Source organism: Protopterus annectens, chromosome 4.part0 (assembly GCF_019279795.1).
Source record: "Protopterus annectens isolate FY-2018-M chromosome 4.part0, PAN1.0, whole genome shotgun sequence".
NCBI lineage: Eukaryota > Metazoa > Chordata > Ceratodontiformes > Protopteridae > Protopterus > Protopterus annectens.
Window position 1 is genome coordinate 188,499,875 of NC_056733.1, and position 16,669 is coordinate 188,516,543.

Sequence of the window (16,669 nt, forward strand, 5' to 3'; positions counted from 1 at the left end):
AATGGTTAAGCACTTTCATCTGAACTATGCAGACTTCATCAGAACAAGTTGGTACAAAATCATAGCCTAATTTATAAACTTTTTGGTGCCAAAAACACCATATAGTTCGCATTTAAAATGACAGTACACCGCTTTGTGCATACATATACCATAGCATGGCTTTCCACTACAATTGTTTAAAAACATAAAAAACCTAAAAAACTCAAAAATATCACTTGTTCAAATTGTTCCAGTTGTTCAAATTATTCAAATGGTACTAAATAATAAATAATGAAAAATAAAATTAATCTATTAAACATCAGTCCATTAAAACTACGTGTAGTACATGTTAAATTATTTTATAAAAACCCTTTTAATATATTTTTATGTCTACTTCAATATATATTACGATTGATATAAGCAACATAGTGCATATATTGTCAAATTGTAATGTTTAAACTTTGTTATAATGTTAATAAACATTATAACAATTGCAAAAAAGGCTTAATGGTAACATAATCATTAATACCTGGTTTTCTTGTGGCATCTGTCAAAATTTGCCAATCTTTAATCAATTTTTAGTCAAGAAATTGTAACTGATCTATTATTTCCGCAGTGGCAGAATTTATACGATAAATAGTATAAAATGGCTGAACAAAAAGCTAAGGGGATTTTTCAAAGAAAAAGTAGAAAAATGCAGCGTGATTTGGAACAATATAAAAATAACAGCTTATATATGGAATCGTGAAAGTAAGGGACAAGATAGGGACATGACATGTAGGAATGAAGGAAGGTATCAGGAAAAAGGTACTAATTTTCAAGGGGGCAGATTCTATCCAGCCCCCAAAAAACAGTATATTCAGTGGAACAGACAAGAGCGACAACAGGAATTGAGTCCGAAACAGCTGGGATATCATTATTAGATTTTCGACAGCCAATTTTGCCTGGGCTTTCTAATAATATATCTAATGTCACGATACAAGATGAAAAGGGTAGTGTTGACAAGATAATGAGCTGTTACAATGATTTCAGTGTTTAATTATACCAATGTTAATATTACACAAGAATATTTTATGCTATTTTCCAAAGGAATGAAGTTCATTCCTACTGTGAAATTCAGCATGGCTGATACCATCACAGAGATTAAGTTATACTGTCGTAGGTTGAATTTGGCTCTATTTTTTAAACCTAATGAAGGGCAATATAGACATAGTGAGCTTTTTGGACTGAAGAAGAGAAACACATTCATTCCACCAGCCCATTCGAAAATTATTAGTTTTGAGAAGATGGTTTGTCATGACGTGTACAAATTTAATAAACAAAGTAAAAAATGCAACATCAAGGACAATTTATCGGTTAGTGAACGTAATTGCTTGAAAGGACTGATCACCAACAACGACATCAGAATAATGAAACCGGAGAAGGGGGGAGGAGTAGTTTTGTATAACAGCATGGATTATACTAATGAAATGTATAGGATTTTGTATGAATCAGGCAATTACGAGACTATTTCTATTAATGAAATCAATATAGGATATAAAAGGATTGATTTAGCATTGGAAGAATATTTAATAGACAACAGAATCACTACTGAAACATACAATTTTTTGAAAGTGGATTTTCCTACACTGGCGACCATTATAGGTATACCCAAAGTTCATAAGAACATACTACACCCCCCTTTTCGACCTACTGTTTCAGGTAGCAAATCTAAAACTTATCAAATAGGGGTAGCAATAGATAGATGGGTCAAACCTGTATATAGTAAAATACCACATCTTGTTAAAGATTCTTGGATGTTTTTGGCCCATTTAACCCCCAATATTTGGAGTAAGGATTTGATTTTTATTACCATTGATGTGATCAATTTATTTTCAAGCATTCCCAAGGACATAGGGTTACAGGATTTTAGTAAGGAAATATTCGGACATGGATTGGGACCATATATGTTTGATTACAGATATGATGGGTATGGTGTTGGACCACAATTATATTTACTTTGAAGGTGAATACTTCAGACAAACCAGGGGAATGGCAATGGGAACTTCTTGCGCTCCCATTTTCGCTAGCCTGGTTATGCTGGAATGGGAGACTAATCACCTGTTTGATAGCTAATATTATCAATATGTTTCATACTATTCAAGGTACCTGGATGATATGTTTCTGTTACGGAAGGGACCAATGGAAATGACTGATCAGTTTACTGATTATATTAACAATTCAAGTGAATTTTTGAGATTCACTCACAAGGTTAACAAGTGCGGTATTGCATACTTAGACACCTATATTAGCCACACTGAAGATGGGTTCCAATCAAAAATATACAGGAAGGATACATTTTCTAATGATTATTTGGAATTCACTAGTGATCATCCTAGACATGTCTTAAAAAATGTACTTAAAGGGCAATGTATAAGAGCAGCACATATGTCTTCACGTCAGCTATCATGAAAAAAGAATTAGAATACATTGTCTAGTTTTTGAATAGGGGATATCCATTTACAGTATTAGAAGATGTTACAGAATTTGTAGGTAGGGAATGGGGTAAAAAATACCCACCTTTGCTGGGAAGAGAACTGGTACATACAAATGATAGTTCTAACACATTGGATGTGGTGAGAAACAACAGGGTATGTGTTTTAGTGTATTCACCATATGGTCAATATATTAAAAACATCATTAATAGTCATTGGAATATGTTAACAGCGGATGAGGAAGTGGAAAAAATATTAGGAAAACATCCTAGTTTTGTTAACAAAACAGATATGAATATAAAGAGACAACTGGAGTTAATGAATAAGACTAATGAGAGGATAAAGAGACAAAAAAACTACAAAGAAGTGTGGGTCATGTAAACAATGTCATGCAATTTTGGAAGTAGATGGATGTAAGTTGGATGATGTGAGTAGGACGTATATTAAATTTAGAGCTGGGAATTGTAATAGCAAGAATGTTATTTATATAGCTAAATGTATGGTATGCTCCGCATTCTATATAGGAAAAACTGAAAGACATTTTAAGCGACGAATTTATGACCACTTTTATAGTATTAAGGTCAAAGATATGAGCAATGCCTTATATCGTCATATATATGAATGCGGAGATACACATTATGTTAAGTTTGCTATTATAGATCAAGTAGACATTTCACCACATGGGGGCAATTGGAAAGCACTTTTAGGTAAGAGGGAGAGCACATGGCAAATTTTGACAGATGCCACGAGAAAACTAGGTATTAATGATTATGTTACCATTAAGCCTTTTTTGCAACTGTTATAATGTTTATTAACATTATAACAAATTTTAAACATTACAATTTGACAATATGTACACTATGTTGCTTATATCAATCGTAATATATATTGAAGTAGACATATAAATATATTAAAAGGGTTTTTATAAAATAATTTAACGTACTACAGGTAGTGTTAATGGATTGATTTTTAATAGATTCATTTTATTTTTCATTATTTATTATTTATTACCATTTGAATAATTTGAACAGTTGGAACAATTTGAACAAGTGATATTTTTGAGTTGTTTAGGTTTTTTATGTTTCTAAATGACTGTAGTGGAAAGCCATGCTATGGTATATGTATGCACAAAGCGATGTCCTGTCATTTTAAATGTGGACTATGTGGTGTTTTTGGTGCCAAAAAGGTTATAAATTAGGCTATGATTTTGTACCAACTTGTTCTGATGAAGTCTGCATAGTTCAGATGAAAGCGCTTAACTGTTGTTTTTATACTATTTTATAGTAGTCATTTAATAAACCTTTTTTTTTGCCTGTTCGAGTCGTGTTGCACCTGTGTTGCTATTTCATATTACTAAGACGTTTTCATCTTATGGACTGAAGGTGTGAAAGGCATTGTAGCCTTGCAAGGCCGGGGTACTCTTTGTGGCCTTGAAACACATCTCTATGATGGCACAGACATCTTCTAGTGATAGAATTGCTTCCAGGGAGTGTAGTTTTTGGTTTAAGTTCCTAGCATTTAGCAGCATGACCCTTATTTGTTTGAGCATATCTTAGTAGCAAAAATCTTTGCAATAGTGATATGGACAATCATGACTCCTTGGTCTGTTGCAATTTTGTAATTGTTTTATTGGGATGTGCTCAGTAAAGCTAGGTGCCTGATATTACTTAAAGGGTGAGAACACAGATATATAACTGTCAGGCACACAAACAGCATGATATAGCCAAGGAAGATACTGTTAGTGATATGATTTGTAAGGGTCATGCAGGAGCAAGGCTGTTAATTCCATTGTTTTCCATACTAACAGAGAAATGCTGATAAAACAGCACGAGCAGAAAAACACTCACATATCTGCTAGAACACTGCCCTCATGTACAACCAAATTCCAAGATGCAGAGAATGAGCCACTGCTCCTTTACCCCTGTCTCCATGGCTGATGCCTTTTTGACCACTATAAAGCTGACCAGACCTACTGTAATCGCACCTGGGAAAACACTAACCAATATTGATGCAGTTGGTGGGAAGGACCACAGTTAGAAAATGGTACACCATAGAGTCACTGGCATGATACATGGTACCCAACAAATATCACAACTCCTGACATGGGAACATAAGGCAACAGGTGGGGTGTGATCGAGTATACAACATTTTATGGAGATAGGGGAGTGACACCTCTACTGAATCTCATTATGTGGTGCTGAATTTTGGGACAATGTTGCACAGTCATTAGAGACCATCCACTGCAGATGCCCCAAGTATGCAGGCCTATTTTTGTGTATCAATACCTGCAACTCTTCTCTACCCCTTAGTCAGTATAAGACTTATTAAAGCTGTCTGACATTTACAGTATACAGGTACATTAAGGGTTCAACATTTATAGCCATCTGCACAAGGTATGAACATAAAGTACATTTTTTATCATGTTTATATTTGTAAAACTCTCAGTTGTATATATACGTCTGCTGCTGAGTCATACTTACACTTTGGTGTTTTCACAGGTGAAATTTTTTAACTGGCTTCAGCACTGCAGACCTGCCCCTGTCTGACACTGGAGGACCTGTAACCTTTAATGGCAGTTATAACTTGGCACTGTTAGGAAGTAGTTCAGAGTGCATACTGGACTCAAGGAATGTAACCACTGCATCCCCAGCACTGACAATGGACATAGCCTGTATGCTTTATGTATACCCACGCTACCCACACCTCACAAGGAGGACACGTTTATTTTTACACTACTGAGAAAGTGTGCTAGCCCCCAGCAGACAGATGTCACAATCTACGCATAGGACTCATGGGCAGAGAGGTCCACATGAGGTGGGGGTAGGGTTAAGATATGGTTACCACTCTCCCCCTGAGGTTGGTGTGTCATTTACCTCAACCTAAAGTACATGCACAACCATCATGGAGGAAAATGATAGTACCATCACAGCCATAGCGAAGATAATGAGGGTGATGCAGGGTGTGCATGATGACCTATGGAGTGTAAGTCCCATATGTGAGATTCCTTGCATAGACTCAGTCACAGTTTGGAACATGAAATGTCTTCCCAGCTCACCAACTAGGGATGACGGATTGCCCACAGAGATAGTCATCTGCTGATACCTCTCAACCTCTAAAAGCAAAAAAATCTGGACAAAGCCATAAATAATGCAGGGTCAAAGGCCAAAAATATGGACAATTTTTAAATATTGTTCTTATAAACTTAGAAAGTTGACAGAATAACAGGGTTTCCATAAGCATGAATTTTCTGAACGTTATGAAGTCTGAAACTCAAATGCTTCTCATTATTTTCTGACTTTCATCCTCAACGATTTGTCAATCATTTGCCAGAAAACTAAAAATTTATGAGAAACAGATCAAAAATATGGTGTGTATCTGCTACACCCATACAATTTAGCCAACATGGTCATGGATGACCAAGATCCCACACCCACAGTCCTAGCACCTCCACATTGACATCTATTTTGGATGTATATACTCCTAGGCAAGACCATCCCCATGGTCATGGCCATCATCAAAATGGCATTTCTAATTGCAGATGTTGCTCAAGGTAACACAGCACATCAGCATCTAGCCAAGGTCATGGTACATATAGTACCAGCTTTCCTGGGTAAGGAAGTACACTCTGCTGTGCATGCCTTGGACCTGTTAAGTAGACCAAGCCACAGCACTGTAGTTACTGCTGAGGCTGTGTCCCTATTGACCCACAACCTACACCAGCACAGTCCCCACATCACACAACTCCATTGATACAGGCCCTTCTCAACAAGTGTTACATTAAAGACCCTCCAGTACTTGTACATCATAGAAAAGAACATTTTACTTTCATACTCATCAGTACAAACACTTACACACTTCTCTGGGAAAGACATGCACTCTTATGCTCCCGGCTCTACCTGTACAAAAGATGATAACTGCACCCTGCCATTTGTGCATTGTTACTTGGGCTGTCTATGTCCACGCAGCTTATACATCTTCAATCACAGCCAGGTGGCGATATTACACGTATCATTTTTATTGTAGTTTATCTGCTTTACTCTTGTATATTATGTTCTGAAGCTATATGCAGGCTACTGCCTCTTTGCTAGTGCCACATCATACTGTGCCTGCCTCTGTCTGACATGGTCATCCCCTGCTGTTGGCTCCTCCTCTGACTCAAGCCACCACTGCCCATTGTTCTGGGAACTGCTGGCCCTACAAGTACCCACACTGCTGTAACTGCTGCCTAAGTATAATATTGTATATAACACTGTACACATTGATATTATTATTGCACATGTGCCAGGGTCACACTGCAGGGCACTACCAGCTGAATCCAGCCAGCAAAAACATGTCTTCAGCAGCCTAAACACACACACACACACACACACACACACACACACACACACACACACACACACACACACACACACACACACACACACACAGAGTAATGATACTTGTTTCTGATTGGGCATGGTTGCATCCATGGTTTATTTGATTTTGTGGATTTGATTTTGAGGATGATGGGTGTCATAAGCCAGGGCTCTAGGGCACATCTGGTATAATCAACAAGGTGTCCTTGTAGGATGACAGCCCTCACAAACAACTGGTACAAGTCACAGGTATGACATATGAGGGAGTACTGCTAACTGCCTAGGTAGCCTACATGTGCACATATTGTGTATGATATTATGTGCATTACAGACCAAATGGCAACTGATGAAGTGATAACCTTTGTGTTTCATGTAACTCCTTCCCAGTTCTATAAGTAGTACCTTTATATCAATTTGGGTGCAGTCTATGGCCCCCAGTATCTTCAGGAAACAAGCCATATCATAGCAATCCCTCATGGTGTTGGCTCTCTCCCCCCAAGGTATGTTGAAACCACATATGCTCCCCCACGTGCTGAAGCATGGCTTCAAGAAACTGAAGAAGTACTCTTGAAGCAGATGCTTAAGATACCTCTACTGTTTCCCCAGTAAGTCACTGAAACTTACCTGTAGCTAATATACATACAGCAACTTAGTGTCCACTGGGACAGGTAGTCCATGACTCCCATGCGGATGCAGACCTGGCTGATACATGTCCAAAACTTCCTGAATTGTGTGCCTATCATGGTTTTACAGTTCACAATATTGGTGTTGTGGAGTCCATTAAATGTTAAGCACAGTCATATGATCATGCACTCTCGAGATGATATCATGCATCTTCAGGTACGACATTAGCAATAATGTAGAAAAAGTGTAGTGTCCCAAAAATCACAGATGCACAAGTGAAAATAGCCCTTTCAAAAGCCAAAAACACAGCGTCAATGGGACCAGATGGTGTCCCAGGCTGCATCTTGCACGAACTACAGAATGAACTAACCCCCCCACCTAAACACGCTGTTCAACCTCAGCCTCTCCACAGGCTACGTGCCCATAGAATGGCGCACAGCAACGGTAATTCCTCTCCACAAAGGAGGGGCCACAACTGACCCTGGTAACTATCGCCCCATAAGCCTGACTAGCCTAGTCTGCAAGGCTATGGAGAGCATCATCATGGAACTCATTAACAAAGACATTGGGAACCTCCAAACACTTGCCCCGACCCAGTTCAGCTTTGTTAAGGGCAGATCATGCCTACTAAACCTGGTTGACTTCTTCGAGACAGTCACCAAGGCCCTAGATGAGGGAAAGGTGGTTCACACAGCCTACCTTGACCTCGCAAAGGCTTTCGACACCATTCCCCACTCGGGTATTACAGAAAAACTCACCAGTCTGAACATAAACCCCCTACACCACAAGATGGGTTGCCAACTGGCTTACAGACAGAACTCACACGCTAAGAATAGCGGGCTCCAGGTCCGACTCTAAACCAGTCACAAGTGGTGTCCCGCAAGGCTCGGTCCTGGGACCCCTACTGTTTGGCATATACTTCCCAGAAGTACAGGCAAACACAGGAGAACTATGGCTAACCAAGTTCACCGATGACTGCAAACTGGGAGCGATAATTGACTCTCCGGCTGACACGGACATCCTCCAAAAGGGCCTTACTGAGATGGACACCTGGTGTCAAAGTCATGGCCTCAAGCTAAATGCCAAAGAATTCATAGTCATCCCATTTGGGAAAAACAAAACACCCACGAATTACCACATAGGTGACAGCCCCCTTAATACAGAAGAGGTAATAAGAGATCTGGAGACCCAGGTAGATAGTAATCTCTCCTTTGACAATCATATTGCCAAAGTAGTTAGGAAATCCTTCTATGTGGCCCATCTAATTACTAAAGGGTTTGCATCTAGAAATAAAGAGGTTATAGTGCCCCTCTACTCATTACTCATTAGACCCATCATAGATTACAATGCCCCATTTGGGATGTACCTCACAAGACATTTCCAACAGCTGGAAAGACCACAAAAATACCTCACTAAGAGGATTACTGGCCTCAGACATATGTCCTGTGCAGCCCGACTGAAAAAACTCCAGCTGTACTCAGTGGCACATCGCTTACTCAGAAGTGATCTCTGCCTGACTTACAAAGTCATGTTTAACTCAGAATTGATGGACATGCTCCACCTTAAGAAATCCAAGTCCCTGCGAGCCACGCGCTCTAGTGAGCTAAACCTCGCCACAACAATAAATAGAACATGCTGGAGGGATAAATTCCTGTCACAGAGACTCCCCATGCTTTGGAACAAAATTCCAAACTACATTAGGCAGAGGCCCTCACTAACACTCTTCAAGAGAAACATTGACAAGTGGATGGGTAACAGAAAATACACCCCTGGGATGACTCAATTGGCTCTGCTTGACAGAGGAATAGTTAATTAATCAATGGGGCAGTGAAAGCTGACACACTCTGGCTAGGCTTATAAATGCCCTCGGGCAGATAGCCTAGTACCTACCTATGAACCTATGAATAACAGCTTCTTGCAGATACACATTTACTAATTCTGCAGCAACTCCTTACATTAATTTGTGATTTCCTCAGTCAGAACAGGAACATTCAGCTGCATTCAAATATGTAGCAGGTGCAGCTATGCTGCACACCCTTTACACATTTCTGAATCACTTCACCATCTTGTTTTGTTTCATTAGTACACACTGAGAGGCTCATTTTAATAATATTCCTCATTAGCATGTTATTATACTGGCATTAGCATTTACTGCACTCAGTCTCCTAAGCTTGGCTATACTATGGAAGGTATATCTCAGAATGACACACACCTTGATCATGGCCACTTGGTGCACAAATTCTTTTACTATGATGTGGCCAAGTTTTCTGAATTTGCTCCCCAGCTCAGTGCGCTATTATTATTATGTGGTTAACTTGTCAGAATGACTACCTACATTTTACAGTGAGCTTCTTCTTTTGACACAATATACTTACATAAGGTCAGACATGGAAAAGGATCAAGAAAAATTCAGGACTAAAACAAATGTGGACAGAAGATATTGTTCGACATTTTAACAAAACCTTGTCCCAGTGGTCACATTAGAGTATAAAGCAGCAGCTTCCCCAGAAAAAGTTCTGGTGAAGCAAGTGACTGCAGTAACCATTTCTGACCATTGTGACACCAGGCACCACAACAAGACTGGAAGACTTTAATGACATACACTAAATTCACATGACAAAATGAGAGGCCAGGAGAGAGAGAGAGAGAGAGATGGAATAAGACAGACAGGTGTTGGAAGGAAGTGGTGCGCTAGTGAGGAGATATTCATTTACTTGTGGGAAATACACTTGCTCTGCATCCTTTATCTCAGTCTGACATATTTGTTCACTACCTATAAAAGCTATGACTCTTTCAGCTAGTCAGTGGATCAATCAGTGCACTACTATTTTGACATAAATCACCAGTCACTAAAGTTAAAGAAATGTGATCCTCTGTTTTATAATTTTGTATGTATACACAAGGTATTTCACTTCTGGTAAGAAGTAAAGACCAACAGCTCATTTCTTTGTTATGCTAATCTTACCTCAAAAGGACAACAAGTGAAATGGCAAAGGTATTTGACGTGATGTAGCTCAAACAGTCTTTAGCTGGTCCTGGCAGGGACGAAAGCTGTTCTGTCATAACATCCTTCCATATAACTGTAAGAGTACGAAAAGGACCACAGGCATGGGAAGGGTGAATCCTGCAAAAATGACAAAAGGAAATGTTTTTATTACTAATAAAACAGGCATTGTGCTGCTGATACCTGCTGGTATCTTTCAACCCTATTTTTTTCTTTCTTGAATGAATGAATTGTTTGTTCAGCAGCCTTCTGCCTGAAGTTTCTGGGTGAATAGTTTTACTCACAGTTACCTGGGCATTATAGATAAACTAATCAAATTTTATGCAGTGGTGCAGTGGTAGCGTTGTCACCTCACAGCAAGAGGTTCTCTACTTTGATTCTCGGCTGGGGTACCTTTTGTGCGGAGTCTGCATGTCCTCCCTCCATTCGTGTGGGTTTCCGGGTACTCCGGTTTCCTCCCACACTACAAAGACATGTATCTGGAGCGTTTCTCTTTCGGCCTCTGCTGAAAATTGGCTTTGTTCCAAGTCAGATTTTCCTGGTAAACAAATGTTAAATAAAATAAATAAATAAAATATAAATCCTTATACAACCCAATGCCATGTTCAATAAAATAAATAAATAAAATATAAATCCTTATACAACCCAATGCCATGTTCTCCTCTAAAAAGCTAATTACTATTGGGTCCCGGTTAACCAGTGATGTCAGAAACTCAGATCTTGGATCCCCATATCAACTTTTCAATTCATTCTTCAAAGAAAGAGAAAAGGAGAAGGAATGTCTCATAGCACCTCCCTATTCATGAGAACATAGTATCTCACAACTCACCATCTCTATTCAAGGGTACATAGTGCCTCACAGACCTTCCACTATCATTAAAGGAAATGTTTTTTTTTATTTTATTTTATTTTACATTTGTTAACTGGGATGGTCCGACTGGTCAAGGTCCATTTACAGTGGAGGCCAGGGGAGAAAAGCTCCACATAATTAACAAAATAATATTATACAAAGGAAAACAGTGTCATCATAGCAGCATTTGAGGAAAAGAAAAAAAAAAATAGAAAAAAAACTACATAAAAAATTTACATATATACATTTTGTTAGTTGTGAATAGGACAAAAATCACTACAAAACCACATATCAAGGATAAGGGATACCATTTATAAATATAATAAAAAATTGTACCTCACAACACCTCTTCTTCATCTAAAGGGTATAGTACCTCACAACCCCCATACAAGGCAGCATGGTACATGACAACCTCCTTGACTCCACCTTAAAGGCATGGTATCTCGCAACCTACTCTCCATTCAAGGGGACACAGTGCTTCACAATTTCCCATTTTTATTAATGGAGCATGATACCACTCAATACCATTTCCCAGTATCTCAAAACCCCTTCTGTGACTCATGGGACATGGTGCCTCGCAACCTCCACCTCAAAGCAAAGGTTATCAGTGTCTCACAGACCCTTGCCTCTATTTAAGGGGACATGATGCTCACTACTCCCATCTCCATGTAAGGGAACATGGTGGTTGACAATGTGTACCTCCATCTAAAAGTCATGGTACCTTAGAACTACTTATATCCCCTCCCAGGGAACATGGTACCTCATAAGCCCTCTGTCTTCATTTAACAGTCACTGATGTCTCACAAATCCCTCACAATTCCAGGGAACATGGTACCTCACAACCCATTTATTTTCATTTAAGGGGCCATAGTACTTCATATACCCCATCCCCATCCAAAGGTTTGCAATGGTTGACAGCTCCATACTCGTCAGAGGGGAGACGCAGTACGTCACAACCCCACAATCTTCACCTAAGGTGGACACAGTGCCTCTCAACTCACTATCTTAACTGACGGGGTCACAGTGTTTCACAAGTCCACCATCCTCATCCAGGGGGCACAGTGCTTCCTAATCACAATGGCTATTCAGAAAACTGTTCTTCACAAGTCCACAGTATCCACCCAATAAGACACAATGCCTTACAGCCCCCATCTTTATTCAAAAGGACAAGGTGACAAAAGTTCCATCCCCATCAGAAGCCATTTCAGGGTTCTGGTTTGGATCCGGAGGTGGGCAAGCCTATTTTTTGATTGTGAATACAGAGTACAAGTGGTTCGGTGACACTTATCACACTTCTATATGAATTTCAGTGGCCCATTTACAATGTCCTCTACCCATAATTCAAACTGAGGACATCTAAATGCATTTGCTCTATGTGGAACTACATGATTTGCAAGTTCTTGCTCTTTATCAGGCATCAATTGCTCATGACTACGGGCGGCCACGGTGGTGCAGTGGTTAGCATTGTCACCTCACAGCAAGAGGTTCTCTGGTTCGATCCTCGGCTGGGGTGCCTTCTGTGCAGAGTCTGCATGTCCTCCCTGTGGTTGTATGGGTTTTCTCCGGGCGCTCCGGTTTCCTCCCACATCCCAAAGACATGCTGCAGGTGGATTGGACACTCTAAATTTTGTGTGTGTGTGTGTGTGTGTGTGTGTGTGTGTGTGCCTTCTGTGGAAGGTTAGGCGCCGGGCTGGCAACTCGACACTATAAAACTCCACTGCCAATCATGAGCGGACAGGTGATCCGCTGTGGCGACCCCTAACCGGGAAAAGCTGAAAGAAGAAGAAGACTTGCTCATGACTACTACTCCCTCATCTCTTATCTCTTTCAGTTCTATTTACAATATGAAAGTGACAGAGTACATTTTGTGATTTGGGTATACTCTGTATATTTACCAGATTTTTGTGAGTTGTTCAATCATTCATTTCACAATTACATGCTTTATCTATGAGGTAATGGCATGGTGAGAACTTATCCAAGTAGTTAATGGGTATAAGGCAAATAAACTAATTGTGGATATGATGACATTCTATTACAGGATGCACACGCACACACACAAAAACACAAAGTACACTCCTACAGGGAATTAGGAAGATTGTCAACTCAGTTACAACGTGTTTCTGAGATATGGAAGGAAATTGGTTCAACCAGTAAAACTCCACATGTACAAAAACAGCACATGGAAATTCTCTGTGGAAGGCATCCCAGAGTAGATGCAACACTAAATCACTAACTGCTGTGGTAATACAGGTATTCTGCATGACAGTATTGCTCCTCTGAATTTCCCATTGTCTTTTACACGCTCTTGTGCAAGGAGTTGCTGTACCTAAAGATTTTTCATATTATTTATATCTCTCTCTTTGTCCTTTAAACAGTGCTACATCTGGGGCAGTATATTCCCTGAGTAACATAGGGTTCTAATCTGTCATTTGACTGCTTATTCATCTCCATATTGTTTTGCTCTAGCCTAATGGTGTAAGCACATAGGAGACTATGCTAAACAATTGCGTCTGCATATTGTGTTGTACATGCAGTTCCACAACACTGGAGACAGATCTCAGCCCAGCTGTTCCAGTTTTATTTGTCTTATAAACTTTGTCAATGACATAATTCTTGTAGACATTATCTGTTCTTCATTATTTCTTATTTTATGCATACCCATCATATAGTGCAGCTATCTGCAGCTGTTTCAGATAATACGAATCATTGAGCATATGAGCATATAATATTTTCTTTTTCTAATACTAGAAACTTATCATACTAACTATGTGATATGCTAGCACACCCTTTAATGCATCATGGGTATTCAAACTAAGATTAGCATTTTGTGAAACAAACAAGAAAGATGGCTCCTTACCACAAGTATGAAATCTGAAACTTAGAAAAATAAATTAGAACCTAAACAAAAACAAAAACACAGTTTTTGGATCTCACTGTTGCTACACATTTATATGTTTTCCCTTCTCTCTTTCAATGTCTATCTATTTTATCTGTCTTTTTCAGTTTATATATCTGTATTTGGATGTCTGGGGTTAGCTGTGATGAAGATGAGGATGCATCTGTGATCTGTTTCGTTAGGTGTATGAGTAGAATGATAACCAAATGACTCGGGCCAACAAATGAATGCAATCTGACAAAAGAATAAGTGAAGTATGGAGCTGCAATGCAGGCATATATGACTGAATGACAATTGTTCTACATCAGTTCAGTAAGGGATACACTGGACACGAAATCAGATTCTAAACTTACAGTTATGATTAGGAAAGAAAAAACATGAGTGACTGCACATAAAAGAAGATACAAAGGTATGTAAAAAGAAGTTATGTACCTACCATAACGTTCCATGTTAGTTGTCTTCATCTTGCCTTCCTTCTTGCTGCCATCTTCTATAGCTCAAGAACTGTTTACTGGCTCAAGGCTACCCCTTATCCCAGAATGCCCAGCTTCAGCTACCCAGATCTTGTTTGTGATAGCGCACACGAGACATAAGTAGAGTAACCAGTTACCTAAAAACTGGTTGTCCAATACACCTAAACAAGGAAAGAGTCATAAATTACCTGGCATGTGAAGTAATAAAAGATACTCAGCCAGTGAAAACAAAAAGAACTCCTCTCAATCCTCTAGGAAGGGGGAAGTAGGGAGGGACGCAAGAAGGAAGGCGAGATGAAGACAACTAACATGGAACGTTATGGTAGGTACATAACTTCTTTATGTTAAGTTGTCCATCTCGCCTTCATTCTTGCTGTTTGGGACAGCATCCCTAGCACCTAAAAACCTGGGTGGCTCATTGGAACAGACTCTTCAGAACAGCAGGACCAAAGAAAGCTCTGCTCCGGGAGACCATATCCACCTTGTAATGAGAGATAAAAGTGTGAGGGTTTGCTCAAGTGGCAGCTGCACAGATTGAGTCTATGGGCAACCTAGACTGAAAGGCTACAGAGGTGACTAATGCTCTAGTGGAATGACCTTTTGGTTTAGCTGGTAGCTCTTTATTTTGTAACTGATAAATAAAGGCAATAGTATCAGATAGCCATCTGGATAAGGTCACCTTAGAAACTGGAAGGCCTTATGTTGTTGAAAACATAAGAAAGAAATAACTTGTCTGACTTTCTTAGTTCCTTAGTTCTATGGAGGTAAAAATGCAATTGTCTGTGCACATCCAATTGGTGGAGCTTGTATTCTGCCTTGTTGTTGTGATTAGGAAAGAAAACTGGGAGATCTATGGATTGATTTAAATTGTTCTCTGAGCAGACTTTAGAAATAAAAGCTGGATTGGTCCTCAGAGAAACTCTGTCCTTGTGAAACACCAGGTAAGGAGGACGAACACTTAGTGCTTGAAGTTCTGAGACACGTCTAGCTGAAGTGATAGCAACCAGAAAAAGTGTCTTCCAAGAAAGAAATTTTAAGGAACATGATGCTGCCGGTTCAAAGGGATGCAAAATTAAGGAAGCTAAAACTAAATTGAGATCCCAAGGAGGAGGAGGATCTCTAACTGGGGGTCTAAGAAGAGATGTTCCTCTCATAAAGGCCTTGCAGAGCTTATGAGACATTATGCTAGAATTAAACATACCAATATGAAAATTAGAAATGGCAGCTAGTTGTACTTTAATGGTAGCGGAAGCCGCACCAGACTGAAAGAGTTGTGCTAGAAATTCAAGAATTTCATGGACTGGGGCTGAGAAAAGATCCAAATTTCTAGATTCTGCCCAGTAAGAAAACCGTTTCCATTTACTAGCATACATTTTCCTCATAGTAGACTTATGTGAGGAAACAAAGATATCATGGACTGCTGGGAAGATATTGGAAAGCCTGGCTAAGGTTGGAAGTGGAGTAACCAGGCTGTGAGCTGGAGAGTTTGAAGGGATTGGTGCAACCCACCTGATTGATGAATCAGAAGAACTGGAACTGGGTCCAGAGTCCACAGTTGATCCAGAAGGTGGAGGTGCAGGAACAGGAACCATATCTGTCGAGGCCAATATGGGGCAATGAGGATCATTTTGCAACCCAACGATTTTGTTTCTGTATGAGTCTTGGTATTAGGGGAAAACGGGGAAAAGCGTAAAGGAGTCCCTGAGGCCAATTGTGGACTAGAGCATCTCTGGGTATATGACCTGGAAGAGGAAGTAGGAAGAAGTAGCTGCTGCATTTGTTGTTGAGAGGAGTGGCAAATAGGTCGCAGCAAGGCTGTCCCCATTTGCGGAAGATAAGATTTGCAACTTCCTGATTCAGAGACCACTCGTGAGGCATGAGGATAGCTCTGCTGAGCCTGTCCACTATGATGTTGGATTTCCCAGGGATGTGCATTGCTATCAGAAAACGTTGGGAGGAAATCGCCCATTGCCACAGTCTGAGTGCTTCTCGACACAAGGGGTAAGACCTGGTC

At 39.8% G+C, this 16,669-nt stretch overlaps 1 protein-coding gene across 2 annotated transcripts in view; it reads right to left on the reverse strand.

The window, feature by feature from the left end:
• TMC8 (transmembrane channel like 8) overlaps window positions 1-16,669 on the reverse strand; it is an 829,418-nt gene that overhangs the window by 94,495 nt on the left and 718,254 nt on the right. For both annotated transcript variants that reach the window (XM_044068180.1, XM_044068179.1), the window contains one exon: window positions 10,398-10,556. In XM_044068180.1, coding sequence (XP_043924115.1) covers window positions 10,398-10,556 — 159 coding nt within the window. The remainder of the gene's footprint in view (window positions 1-10,397; window positions 10,557-16,669) is intronic.